The 15,373-nt window shown below is 37.1% G+C and overlaps 1 protein-coding gene across 7 annotated transcripts in view; it reads right to left on the bottom strand.

Annotated features, from left to right (window-relative positions):
* PPHLN1 (periphilin 1) overlaps positions 1–15,373 on the bottom strand; it is a 144,555-nt gene that overhangs the window by 116,719 nt on the left and 12,463 nt on the right. For 4 of the 7 annotated variants that reach the window (XM_082636901.1, XM_082636902.1, XM_082636899.1 and 1 more), the window contains exons 2-3: positions 13,186–13,277; positions 583–747 (exon numbers count right to left, since the gene is read on the bottom strand). In XM_082636901.1, coding sequence (XP_082493027.1) covers positions 583–747; positions 13,186–13,257 — 237 coding nt within the window. In that variant the 5' untranslated portion in view covers positions 13,258–13,277. The remainder of the gene's footprint in view (positions 1–582; positions 748–13,185; positions 13,278–15,373) is intronic. The other 3 variants (XM_082636905.1, XM_082636903.1, XM_082636904.1) reach the window with 1 other exon arrangement.

Here is a 15,373-nt window from a genome sequence, read left to right as displayed (position 1 = left end):
TCTAGATTACTAAAGATGATCAAGAGAAAAAACATAATAATAATAGCAATAATGGCTAACACTTAAAAAGTGCTTATTATAGGGAAGGCAATGTTTTGAGGGCTTTCTAATCTGAGTTAGGAAGTAGACTTTAATAATAACAAAAATGAGACTGAGTCTCAACAACCTTAACCCAATCTTACCCACAGCATTTCATCATGATAAAAATAAAGTAATTGTAAGTGGGCACATCCAGTAAAAGATAACTACCTGGTTATCACTTATTAAATACAAAAGCAATAGATAAGATTACCTTTATCTGGTTCTGCAAATCCTTGCCAATTTAGGGGATAAAAAAGCAGGCTAGTTGGAATTAATGTCATTTAGATAGAGCTATCCAGAGGGCTTACCCACTTTGTCCAGCAACCCAAGATTCTTGACTACCAGTTCCCATTTGACAGCTCCAGCAGGCAAGTCAACAGAGCATCAAGCAGGAAGTGTTTATTCAACTGCCTTCATGGCCAGTCCCATAAATTCCAAAAATTACATGATTTTTTAAACTTATAAAAAATAACAATTAGTACATGGGGGAAATTTACATACTCCTCTGTGAGGTGGACCACTTCTTCGATCATGAGATAAACTGCGGCCCTCGTCATATTCTCGGTAATCAACATGACTGTAATATCTACTGTAGCTTCCTTCACCAGGTCTGTCTAGCAGTGGTGGTTTCTTTGGCACAATATTAACTAGTCTATGGTAGCCATCCTAAAACAGACAAAAAGAAATATATAAAAATCACTAACTTCTCTATTTGGTTTTGGAAAGGTTTTTTAAAAAGCACAGGAGTTCTTATCCTTAATCAAATAGAGTAAATGTATAAACAAACAAAAATGCATTAATGAAATAACATGAATATGACTAATAGTAAGGTCTTCACATGAATTAAAGGAAATAAAACTGTTCAATGAAGAAAGCCAGGTGTTTAAAGTAACATGCAGCAATGCAAAAAACCAATCATAAGTAAAAGAAAAAGTACAATATTATTGTTTTAATAAAAAAATAAACTACTAAAGTGAGAATGTTACAGTAGCTCTAATCCCTAACTGTCTAGGAATTTTATAAGTAAAACCATTTAAGATAGCACACATCTTTGGTCTACTGTGTTTGAAGTACTGTTCAGAAGAAATATAAGATTTTTACACATAACCAACAGCAAATAGGGAGGTAATACTGAGCTAGAAAGATCTAGAGAAAACATTTTGCCATTTCTCCAGCAGCACTAGAGAGGAGAGACTTTGATATCATGAGTTTTGAAGCAAAATAAAACTCGTTATAAAATCTGAACTAATTTTCAAAATAATACGTTAATGTTTTAAAGTTTTAGCAGCTGAATGGATTCTTAGTGGGAGTTGGGAAACTGGACAGAGGGAGAAGAACACCTGTCTTAGACAAGAAGCTGCTGTAAAATAACTAAACAAAAATGATTATCAACAAGAAGAACTGGAGAGCTACAGAACATGTAACTGTAAACAATCTGGTCTTAAGCACTCTTGCTATGTTTATCAATATCAGATGAGGTATATGTGAAAGAAACTGGCAAGCTATCTAAGTATAAGATATGATCAATATGAGTTAATTAATTTGACAAAATCAAAAACCAAAATATAATGCCCAACGTTCGGGGCTGGTTATTTTACCACCTTAAGTCTCAGTTTCATTATCTGCAAAATGAGATTAATACTAGTACCTACCTCATGGAGTTGTGAGGATTAAATAAAAACCAAATTGTAAAACATTTAGCACAGCAGGACACACTAAGTGCTCAAAAAATGTTTGCTATTTTGATTATTATTTTTGCAAGTCTAAGTGAAACACCAAATTCCTCAAAGTGTCTATTTCCTTACATTACTTTTTAGCATTAATAACTACAACTATTCAGATATAAATAATTACATCCAATTCAAATTTCCCAATGGGTAGGAAATTTGTCAATGTGCTAGGAAAAGATAAAATCAATAGTTCATATCTATTTGACAGTTAAAATGACCTACCTAATTTTTTTCCATGGGGATACAACTTGGTTTCCTTCTTTAGTATGTTAGACATTAAATTGTAATATATATTCTGTATGATTACATAAAATATAGTACATAAATGAATTTATTGACTCTTTCTTCTAAACACTATCTTTCACAGAGATTTCAATTAAATCTAAACAAATACAGAGTTTCTTAAAAAAAATTGGCATTAAGCCAAAATTAACATTACAATTTATAGCATTTTCTATTTCAAAATTTATTATACATAAAATTAGAATCACTGATTTCTCCAGTTTCAGGAAACCATAAAATTCCACTCCACAATACCCTTGTTTGTACATGCTTTGGTGAAGGGATGGTGGGGTGAGCATATACGCCTAAACGTTTCTATTAATAGACAGCTTATTACCTTACCAAGCAGCCTGTTCCTGTGTTCAACTCCCCCAAATTACTACAAAGTTATTTCAGGATTTTAAAATGTATATGGTAAAACTTTCAAAGAAGTAAAACTCAAGTCACATTTAGTTATATATTTAACAAATTGTTTCTACAAAATAATATAAATGAAAATAATCATTCCAAACTTGTTTATCAGCAAAAGAAAAAATCTCCTAATGACAGTTCTTACATCTAGCAATGAAGATGAAATTGGCATTTCCTTTATGTTTTGAGAAAGTCTTCAAATGTAAGTAACATTATACCTTCTCTGCTCTGTAGGCATCTAATCTTAAAGAAAACTCCCTCATTCTATGAAAAGATTTAAGGAAACGAAGATGACTGTAGGAGTCTGTGACACAGCAAGACTGTATTTTCAGAGTTCATAGCTTATCCAGATATACCATTCAAGAATTTTTTTCTTTCCAATAAAATCCATGATGAGAGGCAAAGATTTCAGAATTTCTCTTTCAAAAGCTTATATTATTAAGAAAGTTCAAACAGTATTTTATATTACTTACAAAGCCAGATCTGAATGGAAACACCACCACTGTTTGAAATTCTTGTACAAATCTTAAATTAAGCTATAAATATGTAATTTTCCTTCCTAAATGCTAATGGAAGTACACAAGGCTTCGGATACTGATGTTTGGAACCTCCTTTTTAGAAATGTTTTGGAAAACAATGGCACCATAATACATAAATCAGAAATAAAAATTATGACTTATGAAGAATATGTTATAGAGCGGTTTTAAGGACAACAGGATCATTTTCAAATTAATTAAAAAATAAACTCAATGGAATGGAAACATTTCTATTATTTAAAATGCAGATGGATCCATCAGACTTGCTTCTCCAAAGTTAGTATTAATGGTATGATCAGTCAGACCAAAAATAAAAAGTATATGTAGTTCATTAAAAAAAAATGATAAATTAAAAAACCCATTTTACTTAATCATTTATCCACTCTGGCAGGACGCAGAAAGCAAAAACATGTATATAAACTTAACCACTTTTTTGAAAAGTTATAGTTCTATGTTTTCCACACTTTTGTAATTGTCATTACCTTAGAGACGAGACAATTCCTACCACAAGGCTGTCTGCATTTCTGAAATATGGACTATTCACAGTTTGCTTGTGCTAATAGAAATCTGATCAGATTAAGATACATATCAAATTAGTTTTGCAATTTTGAAATCTGAAATGGTGATTGTGTTTTGTTGCAAAACAACCAATTATTTCTTCATTTTCTATAAATTCCAATTTAATATAACTACCTGTTATGAGAAACACTTTCATTTTAGTTAAGTAAAAGCACCAAGTTTGATGTTTCTTTGATTCAATATATAAATTACATCAAATTTCCCACACTAATGTTTAGTCTCATTACTAACTGGGTACAGATTATGAGGATTACATTTCTTTAAAAACATTTATTTTCCATTGTCCTTAAAATATACTTTGTACCCATTTTAACACAAAAACATTTTATTTAAAATAAAAATTTTAATATATAAGCACCCCCTTAAGCATCTTTATCTTTTAGGAACACATACTGAAATATTTTCATTTGAAATAAGGTTTTTTGGATTTACTTCAAAATAATCTAGGAGGGAGGAAAGTGGTGAAGGCATAGACAAAACAACATTGACCATGAGTTGATAATTACCATTTGAATGATCTGTCCTTGGGAGTTCATTACATCATTTTGTTTACTTTCATATACTTAATTTTTACCCTTATAAAAAGTCAAAAACAACTAAAACATTAACCTACCAACAAAGTAACTAAGTACAATGGTACATGTAACTATTCAATGCCATTATTTCCTGACACAATCAACTTAGTATGAATGCAAGTTTCATGGGCACAGAAACTTTGGTCTTATTCACTGCTCTATTCCCAGCACCTGGAACAGTACTTGGCACACAGCAAGCAAGCACCACATACATAATATACATTCCACTTTGCTATCTCAATTTTACGCTCCTGTTGGCATCACATGCTTTTTACTAGAAAAGTACCACACCTAACTAAAAAATTTGATTACCCACTAGGCTGGTGGACTTCTGCTTTCAAAAGCCTGAGGTTTCCTCACTCTGATCCCTCAAGTTTTATGACATGTCTCTGTATTGTAGCACTTATTGGTTTAATTCACTCACTGAATTTTCAGTGAAATATTAATTTTTCTGGGTCATTTTAATGGCTTTCGGGAATAATGGGTCAAATATCTGAAACTGGAACTGCCCCAGAGAATTAGGACAGGACTTCCCTGGTGGCGCAGTGGTTAAGAATCCACCTGCCAATGCAGGGGACACGGGTTCAAGCCCTGGTCCGAGAAGATCCCACGTGCCGTGGAGCAAATAAGCCCGTGTGCCACAACTACTGAGCCTGCGCTCTAGAGCCCGCGAGCCACAACTACTGAGCCCACGTGCCACAACTACTGAGGCTTGCGTGCCTAGAGCCCGTGCTCCACAAGAGAAGCCACCACAATGAGAAGGCTGTGCACCACAACGAAGAGTAGCCCCTGCTCACCACAACTAGAGAAAGCCCACACATAGCAACAAAGACCCAATGCAGCCAAAAATAAATGAAATAATTTAAAAAAAAAAAAAGAAAATTAGGACATATTACAGAATGTAGCCAAGAATTGATCAAATCTCTCTGGAAACAGTGACAACAAAAAGAAAGTTAAGTTCATGCAATTCTGTCAGCCAAAAAAATTAAACACCTCTTAGGGCAGCTCTACACAAAGGAACATTATTAAATCAAAATTCAGCAAGTGAACACTTAAGATTTTGTATTTCACGTATGTAATTTTCACATTTCAAGTAAACTGTAAAAAAAAACATTGCACTTTAGGTAATGATATACATGTTTAGGTAGGTAATGTAAAGTGTACTGTTGTCCACAGTTTACTTTGAAATGCATCCCCAAAATTTGATGGATTAAGTGTATGCAGAAAGGACAGACAGATGGATAAAGACATGATAAAACAAGTTCAGGGCCTCCCTGGTGGCGCAGTGGTTGAGAGTCCGCCTGCCGATGCAGGGGATACGGGTTCGTGCCCCGGTCCGGGAGGATCCCATATGCCGCGGAGCGGCTGGGCCCGTGAACCATGGCCGCTGAGCCTGCGCATCCGGAGCCTGTGCTCCGCAACGGGAGAGGCCACAACAGTGAGAGGCCCGCATACCGCAAAAAAAAAAAAAAAAAAACAAGTTCAGTAAAAATGTTAACAGTTGAATCTAAATGATGAGTAAATGGATGGATGTTCACTATAAAATTCAACTTTGCTGTAGGTTTGAAAACTTTCATAATAAAATACTGAAAAAAGTTTTATTTACATGGGTAAACTTACAGGAACGCTGACTAGGTAAAACAATAAAATGCGGGGCATAAAAAGAATTAAATTATGCATGTGCACACTTTTAATAAAAGTGTTTCATGAAATAAGAGTGGGAAGAAAAGGAATATTTCCACATTAATATACTTTAAGCAATAGTATCTGGAATATGTATATAACTGAACTGCTAAATGAAGTAGACTTGATTATTTATTTCAAGTTGGATTAAAAACAGATGTCTGTTTTTATCTTGGGTACATTTAAATATGAGAATATATGGAACAAATATATGTCCCATATATTACCTATAAGGCCTTAGAAATTAACAAACTCATGTTCTGAATTCACTAATTGATTTCTGATTGGCTAGAGTCTCCAGGAGGGAAATAACCAATGACGAGAACAGTAGAAACATTCAACTAACCCAAGGAAATAAATACTGTTATGTAATTACTTAATTATAAAACCTAATTATGTAACTCAAAACTAATTATATGTGACAGAAAAATTTTTAAAAAAAAATTTTTTTTTGGCCGCACAACACAGCGTGCAGGATCTTAGTTTCCCGACCAGGGTTTGAACCCAGGCCATGGTAGTGAAAGCTCCGAGTTCTAACCACTGGATCGCCAGGGAACTCCCAAAACATAAAATTTTTTTTAAATGTTGCTGCTCATCACTACCCTCAGTCTTTACAATTCTCACTGCTACAAAGATTAGAAAATCTTTTACTTAATATGCATTTGTTAAAGAAACAGAAGAAGAAGGCAGGTAGAAGTAGATAGGACTGCTTCAGTCCCAGTTACATTACAGTGCCCCAAATATAAGCTGCTAGCGTTTTGATCCTAGTTTCCAAACTTTACCATCTCTAAAAATCTGAAATAAGCCAATGGAAAATGGACATTTTATGTTGCAACTTCATTAAAATGTTCCACATTACCTATCTGTTCCCTATCAGGCTAACAAGGCGGACTTCCGCAACTGGAAATTTACTGGTATCTAAAAGCCATTGTCACAAAACTTGAAAAAGGCTACAAAATCATATAACCAAGCTCACAGAAATTACAGATTAAAAAGTAGAAAGCATGATTTTAAAAATAAAGACCTTACAGGGACTTCCCTGGCAGTCCAGTAGTTGAGACTCTACGTCCCCAGCGCAGGGCGCCCGGGTTCAATCCCTCGTCAGGGAACTAAATCCTGTGTGCCGCAATTAAAGATCCTGCATGCCTCAACTAAAGACGCCGCAACTAAAGATCCTGCATACTGCAACTTTATTTATACTGGCACAGCCAAATAAATAAATAAATATTTTTAAAAATAAAATAAAAAAATTAAAAGTAAAGGCCTTGGGCTTCCCTGGTGGCGCAGTGGTTGAGAGTCCGCCTGCCGATGCGGGGGACACGGGTTCGTGCCCCGGTCCGGGAAGATCCCACATGCCGCGGAGCGCCTGGGCCCGTGAGCCATGGCCACTGAGCCTGCGCGTCCGGAGCTTGTGCTCCGCAACGGGAGAGACCACAACAGTGAGAGGCCCGCGTACCTCAAAAAAAAAAAAAAAAGTAAAGGTCTTACAGACATCTAGAAGTTAAATGTAGATGTTCTGTGATAATCAATGTCCTCCCAACAAAGGAATGTGTATGTTTACATGCAGATTCTGTGTAGTATACTTCTTTGGGTTTAAGTCTCCTATTTATCTACCCAAGTTTAAGACTAAATAAAAATTTATGTGAAGCACCTTAAAAGTAACTTATTATTGATACAGAAGTAATTTTTAAATGCTCTAAAGTGCTAAAATAATAATTGATGTATTTGTCAAGTTGTACATTGAGGATAAGCTTTCCAATACTCAAATTAAGTGTAATTTAACATCAGCACCAAAATACATGTATCCAATTGCCTTCCAGGTTTATCAAAGCTAGAAGCTCACAAAATAGCTGCTTTATAACTGAGGTCATACTAGTGTAGTAGGTACCTTCTAGAGTCCCTATTTGATGTCATACTTTATGTCATAGCAATAGTTTCTCAAACACATTTCTTTTTTTTTTATTATTATTTTTTCCTCTTTTTTTTTATTAGTTTCTGCTTTATAACAAAGTGAATCAGTCATACATATACATCTGTTCCCACATCCCTTCCCTCATGCATCTCCCTCCCTCCCACCCTCGCCATCCCACCCCTCCAGGCGGTCACAAAGCACCGAGCTGATCTCCCTGTCAAACACATTTCTGATGTAACAGAATTGGGAATGAATGGGACAAAGGGAACAGTAAGAAAAAAAAAAGAGAAATGCAGTAAAATCATTTGTTGTTAGAGAACAGAAACCAAACATAGAAAATAAAATAGAACATTAACTTTGTCTATCCCAGACACTAATGAGAATGGGTTTTCACTTTATGAAGGATTGGCTAAAGTTTTACATTTAGAAAAAAATATATATTCTGTCCTTTCAAAATTTTAGGTAAAGTTTTATTTAGCCACATAAAAAAGTGTACAAACCGTAAATGTATTTCTGGATAAATTTTCACAAGGTAATCACACTGTGTAACTACCACCCAGATCAAGAAACTGAACACTCCTAGCATGGCAAAAGCCTTCCTGTGCTCTTTCCCAGTCACTACCTCTGTCTCCCAAAAGTAACCTCTTTCCTGGCTAGTTCTGCCTGTTTTGAAACTTTGTATAAAAGGCATCATACAGGACACACTCTTCTTTCTTCCAGTTTTGTTTGTGAGGGTCACACATGTTGCTGCATATGGCAACAGTCCATTCTTTCTCATTGCTGTGTAACTGCACAATTAATTTATCCATGCTGTTGGACACTTGGATTGTTGCCAGTTTGGAGTTCTTATGAATAATGCTGCTTGGGAACATTCTTGTACATATCAATATCATACACCAATATACTTTTTAAAATAACATTAGATGGTCTCTGCTTTGTAAGCAAGTATTTTAAAACTTTTAATTATGTTTTTATTAGATGCAAAGTCAGAATTACAACTTTAGTTATTTACATTTCTAGTTCCAGTGTCACTTAAACACTTTAACCCAAGAATTCTGTCGGTCCATGAAATCAGATGTGAATAAAAAATTACTTTTTCACCTAAAAGTAGGCAACAAACAACACAACAGCAAAAGCAGTATCTGTGGCTTCACCATTAACAGAAATCACAGATATTTTTATGTTCATGTTATAGCTGTTGCAGATACCTCAAAGTATCATTTACACTCATCACTCCTTTGAAAACACAGCAATGAAATCCCAACCACTAGTTCTTGCTTGGTATCTAATAACCTACTAAAAGAAGTATATATTACTATATCACAAATTTGGTTTCTAATAGTTTTATAATTATATTCAAATATAAGTGGTCTCCTTTAATTCTGTGTATTTTATTTTATAGTTTTAAAAATGCTATTCTAGGGCTTCCCTGGTGGCGCAGTGGTTGAGAGTCCGCCTGCCAATGCAGGGGACACGGGTTCGTGCCCCGGTCCGGGAGGATCCCACATGCCGCGAAGCAGCTGGGCCCGTGGGCCATGGCCGCTGAGCCTGCGCGTCCGGAGCCTGTGCTCCGCAACGGGAGAGGCCACAACAGTGAGAGGCCCGCATACCGAAAAAACAAAACAAAACAAAATGCTATTCTAGGAAGAGATCCATAGGTTTCACAACACTGCTAAAGGGATCATGGCACAGAAAAGGTTAAGAACCTATGCTTTTTTAAGTAAAATGTAGGTGTAACATAAAAAGCAAAGGGATAATTTTCCAAGAGCCATCAAAGGGGTATAACATATCGAGAGGAAAGGAAGGCTTTAAATTACTAACCATAACAAGACCAAGTTCACCAGAAAAAAATGTAGTGTCTTGAGTCTTGTGGAGGGGGGATGTGGGAATACAGAAGGATTTATAAAGTAACAGAAGTTGATTGGGGGGGGGGGGCGTTGGAGAGACCAATCTAATGGAATTAAAAGAAGAAAGACCAGAGGAATGAACTTGGACAAGTTCTGGGCACATTCCATGCTCCAGAAGGAGAAAAGCGGTCTGGGCTCCTCCCCATCTAGGAGAAACCTAGCAGCCACAGAACTTAAGGAAGTGAGATTTACCTTTAGGCACTTACAGTTGAGTACATCTAGTCTGATTTTAAGGGCACTTGTGGTAAAAACATACCTCCCTATCTGCTTACCACTGATGAAATTATTTTACAAAGGAAAAATGCCTCTGTTTCACTTTTACACACACACAAAAGGTATAAAATGCAAACATTTGGGTTTGTTTAAATTTTACTCCAATATCCTCATTCATTGAGGACTTCCCTCACCTGTCATCTTTACCTCAACTGTCATCATCAGCAACTTCAGTGTTCAGCTACAATCTGACTTTCTTAACTCTGCATACAGGAATCACCTGATGAACTTTTAAACAACACTATTGTCCAGATCTTATCCACAGAGATTATGACTTAATTATCTAGGGCCCATTCACTGGTATTTAAGAGCCCTCTAGGTAATGTACAGTGAGGACTGAGAGCCCCTAATCTAGATTATTGATCCAAAATCTAACCTCAAAGTTTTGTTGACCTCAGCTCCAATAACCTTCACCCACCCTCATTCCCACCACCATATACTGAACTTCAGTCACCCAGAACTGTTCCATCTTGGAAACTCTACATTCCAAAATACTGATTGCTTAGCTTTCCACCATACCCTGGTCTTCAACCTCATTAAGCCTTTCCTGTCCCTCAACCCCCTACTTCTTTCAATCCATTGTCCATCTCATAGCCTTATTCCCTTTCCTAATCAGCCCATTCCACATATCGCCTCAATAATTCTTCAATACTCTTATCTCCCTGGATCCACCATACATCTTGGAATCTTAAATCAATACAACTTGCTTTCTCTACTCCCAACCTGGGCTACTTAGATAATAAAGTACACAATCCTGCAGATTGGTGCCCCTATAAAATTTAAGGTACATAAGCTCACAGCCCCTCAGCAAGTCTTTTTAAACATCTCTAGTCAGGAGATACCTACAATGGCTACGCCAAACTTCGATGGCCTCAAGTCTCCCTCTAATCTCCTCCACTTTCAATAGATGATCTTGCCACCTCTTACTTGAGAGAAAAATAAAGGCTGTTAGATATGAGCCTTCTCAAATCCATTCTCACACAGACAATGACCTTACTAGAGATAGAGAGGGCCCTACTTATTGGTCTTTATGACACTGATAAATTGATTATTCCCATCTTAAAACTCACTCTTCCCCCAGCATATTTAAGCTTCCTTGATAAGCAATAGCCTCTGGGCAGGTCCCTCAGCTTCCAGTTTTAACAGCTCTTTAAGCCAACTCCCACTGCAGTGTGTTCTATCATATAACACAGCATGCACACATAATGCAGAATGGTGTCTTAAAAGTTTTACATCATAACTTTCCCCATGATTTTATCATGAGTATTTCCCATTGTTCTCTGAAATTATATTTCTGTATATAAATTTCTGTCTACATTTTAAGGCTTCTAAAACACTCTACTACATTCTAAAAATGTACCATTCAACACTCAGAATTGTTTTGAAGATTAGGAAGCTGATATATACCTCACTTATAGTAAGTAGGTACAAGTTAAATAGATAGTTACAGTAAATTTCCATTTAAAGTAAGTCATCACCTCTCTAAATTACCTTATTTTATAATTTGAAGCCATGTAAAAGTGTTACATTAAAAAAAAAACCTAATTAGAAAAGAAAAAAAAAAAAAGGCAAACCCCCCAAATCAAAAACAAAGTACGGCTTCCCTGGTGGGGCAGTGGTTAAGAATTGGCCTGCCAATGCAGGGGACACAGGTTCGATCCCTGGCCCAGGAAGATCGCACATGTCGCAGAGCAACTAAGCCTGTGCACCACAACTAATGAGCCTGCGCTCTAGAGCCCGTGAGCCACTTGAGCCCAGGTGCCACAACTACTGAGCCTGCGCTCTCGAGCCCGTGAGCCACTTGAGCCCAGGTGCCACAACTACTGAAGCCTGCGTGCCCAGAGACTGTGCTCTGCAACAAGAAAAGCCACGACAATGAGAAGCCCGTGCAACTCAACGAAGAGTAGCCCCCGCTCGCTGCAACTAGAAAAAGCCCGCACACAGCAATGAAGACCCAATACAGCCAAAAATAAAAACAAATAAATAAATAAAATTTTTTAAAAAAAGGTAAAACAAACCCAACTATATATTCAGTTAATGGCATAACCACACAGAAAATTCTTTTAAGTATCCCAAATTTCTAATGGGATATATCCATGGGAGGGTAAGGGACCTAAAAAAATAATTAAAAAAAAATTCATCCCTTTTCCCATCCCTGTGTTAGTCCTACACCTTGTTTGTCTATCACTTGTTTGTTCTAGGTAAACTATAAAATAATCCTATCAAGCTGAAAAAATTTTTAAATTGAGATTTTGATTAGAAACATCAAGACTATTAATTAACCTGGAAAGAAATGACATTCTGTAATAATTGTCTGCCCCTTCTGAAATATGGGAGGCTTCTTCATTTTTTCCATCTTAATTCATTTTAGATCAACCCCAAGCTAAGCTGTAACCTAGGCCAAATGACAACCATGAAGATTATATCACCCACTTAAGTGGGTTGTAGGATTTACTTACAAAATATACAAAAAATAACTAACATATAAACTAATATTTGTGCCCTTTGATAGCATATAATGAATCCATAATATACCCATATACCATCACCATGAGCCCAATCCCTTGGTGCTTAGAATGGGCCTAAGCAAAAGTTTAATAAGATTGACAGCTTCTTGACCTTACCCAAACCCTCCCTTGGGTCTCTATAGAGGATTCTGAGGAGAGAAAGAGAGCATACACACATTTAATAAACAGTGAGCTCCTACTATGTGCCAGGTACTAAACACAGTGCTGGGAATACAATAATAAGCAAAACAGCAAGCTCCTTTAGAAAAGAAAAGGACTGGTTCAAAATTACCAATTCCCAGAGCAACAAAGAGACAAGCAGTAGAACAGCAAAGCAGAAACTGCCTACCTCCTCCTACTTTAGAATTTCACATATCCAATTTGCAAACATTTTTAGGAATACAGAAAAACAGGTGACAGCCAATAATAGTAGGAGCAGGTGCTCAAATATTTCTTTGTTAACTGATGGTCTGAGCTTTATCAAACCTCAAATTTTCTTCACAAATTAAGTATAAATCCTCCCTTTTAGAAATTTAAGCAAGAAATATAAAATACAGATTTTCTACATAAATAAAATGTTGCCTTTCATTTTCAAACTTTTGACTTTTAAAAGATAAGCTTGATCTATGTACATTTCAACTAGCTTTTGGTAGACAAAATTCACTTGGACACTTGGTTCTGAATTATTCTACAGGTAAGAACAACTTACACTGGGGTGACTTCGAGGAGGTACTCTTTCTCTTGGAGGTCTTTCATAGTCATATCGTCCCTCAGACCACATTTCATCTCTTCTGTAAGCCACTAAAGAATAAAAAAAAAGAAATCAAAGAATAATGGGTTTTATGTTACTATGAAATAGTAAAGAAGAAAAGGAAAAAGTAAATGATTACATTCTAATACAGATATTTTCCAGAGATACTTAAGGGAAAAAAAATGTAAGTGACCAAAAGGAAAAAACAATGATTATGGCAATTCTTCAAAACAATTTGAAATTTTCTTTAAAAAAAAATATAGAAAGCCCCACCTTCCTTCTATTTCCAAGTGTATTTTAAAGCTTCAAAGACCTTATTCTCATCAACTGTGGGAAGATCCATAAGACCACAGATTTTTCATTCTCACAGAGTAAAAATCAGAAAAGATTCATTTTAATGAACGGTGTAAAAGGCTAATAAGCAAAGCTGGATGGTGTGTACAACAGTAGTTTCAGCTTTTCTACATCCTTGGAGCTTACTGTCTCTCTAAGTCCAATGATGTGGTTTTAACTGAAAAAAATACTAAATAAACAATCCTGTAAAAAACACACTCAACAGGACTTCCCTGGTGGCGCAGTGGTTGAGAATCCACCTGCCAATGCAGGAGACATGAGTTCAAGCTCTGGTCCGGGAAGATCCCACACACCACAGAGCAACTAAGCCCATGCATCACAACTACTAAGCCTGCGATCTAGAGCCCGCGAGCCACAACTACTGAAGCCAGCGTGCCCCAGAGCCCAAGCTCCGCAACTACTGAGCCTGCGCTCTAGGGCCCACGTGCTGCAACTACTGAGCCCACATGCCACAACTACTGAAGCCCACGCACCTAGAGCCTGTGCTCCGCAACAAGAGAAGCCACCGCAATGAGGCCGCGCACCACAACGAAGAGTAGCCCCACTCAACACAACTAGAGAAAGCCCGCACGCAGCAACAAAGACCCAACGCAGCCAAAATAAATAAATAAATAGGAAAAAAAACCCCACAAAACACACTCAACAAACCCTGAGACAAACCACTCTTGATTTTGTTTTTAATATTATAATCTTATTTTAATGCAGAGGCACCTTCATAAAATTTGAAATTAAAAGCTCTGTCGGCATTTTTCCCATTTGGGATGCAGAGAGAGGCTTCCTACTTTGACGGACAGCTGACATTTTCTGGGTAGAGGGCTAACGCAGTGCGTTACAGAGTCCAGATGAAAGAGCATCTGTGAACAGGTAAACAAGGCAAATAAGACAGAAGATGAGAATAGGGTACAGGAAACAGCCCAAAGGTCATTTACATGAAATGGTGATACAGTAATTGAGGGGTTGGCAAATGTTTTTTTTTGTTTGTTTGTTTTTTTGTTTTTTTGTTTTTTTTTGTGGGTATGCGGGCCTCTCACTGTTGTGGCCTCTCCCGTTGCGGAGCACAGGCTCCGGACGCGCAGGCTCAGTGGCCATGGCTCACGGGCCCAGGCGCTCCGCGGCATGTGGGATTTTCCCGGACCGGGGCACGAACCCGTGTCCCCTGCATCGGCAGGCGGACTCTCAACCGCTGCGCCACCAGGGAAGCCCGGCAAATGTTTTTTTAACGGACCAGACAAATATTTTTGGCCCTGCAGATCACAGGTCTGTCACGACTACTCAATTCTGGTAGTATAAATGACAGCAGTCATAGGCAATATATATAAATGTATGGGTGTGGCCGTGTTCCCAAAACATTTTATTTACCAAACCAGGCAGGTGGCCCACAGGGAATAGCTTGACAAGCCCTGGAGTAGATCACAAATGGTTAACAGGGCAGAACTGGGAGAGGGTGAAGTAATCATGGAGCAGGTTAGAACTGTGAACCATCCTGATGTGTAGAAGGATGATCATGAGCGAGAAGTGAAAATGGAACAGGTACCAAGTTATGGCCTTTTAGTACATAGAAAATAAGGCAACAAGTGCACATACATAGTCCACAGATGAGTGAAGATAATATTTCAGAGAAGCCATATGTCAAGAGATTTTTGGTGGTTCTTTCTGATGTAATACTAAGGTGGGAGAAAAAGAAATAGACACTCCATTTTGGCAGCATAGAACTGTAATAGTTTAGGTTAGTTTAGGCTAAGGAAAAAACAAAGACTGGAAGATGAGAGCAATATTTTTTAATGCTATCATA

The sequence above is a fragment of the Mesoplodon mirus genome, assembly GCF_964341445.2.
Source record: "Mesoplodon mirus genome assembly, chromosome: 11".
Classification (NCBI taxonomy): domain Eukaryota; kingdom Metazoa; phylum Chordata; class Mammalia; order Artiodactyla; family Ziphiidae; genus Mesoplodon; species Mesoplodon mirus.
This window is presented reverse-complemented; position numbering and strand designations above follow the sequence as displayed.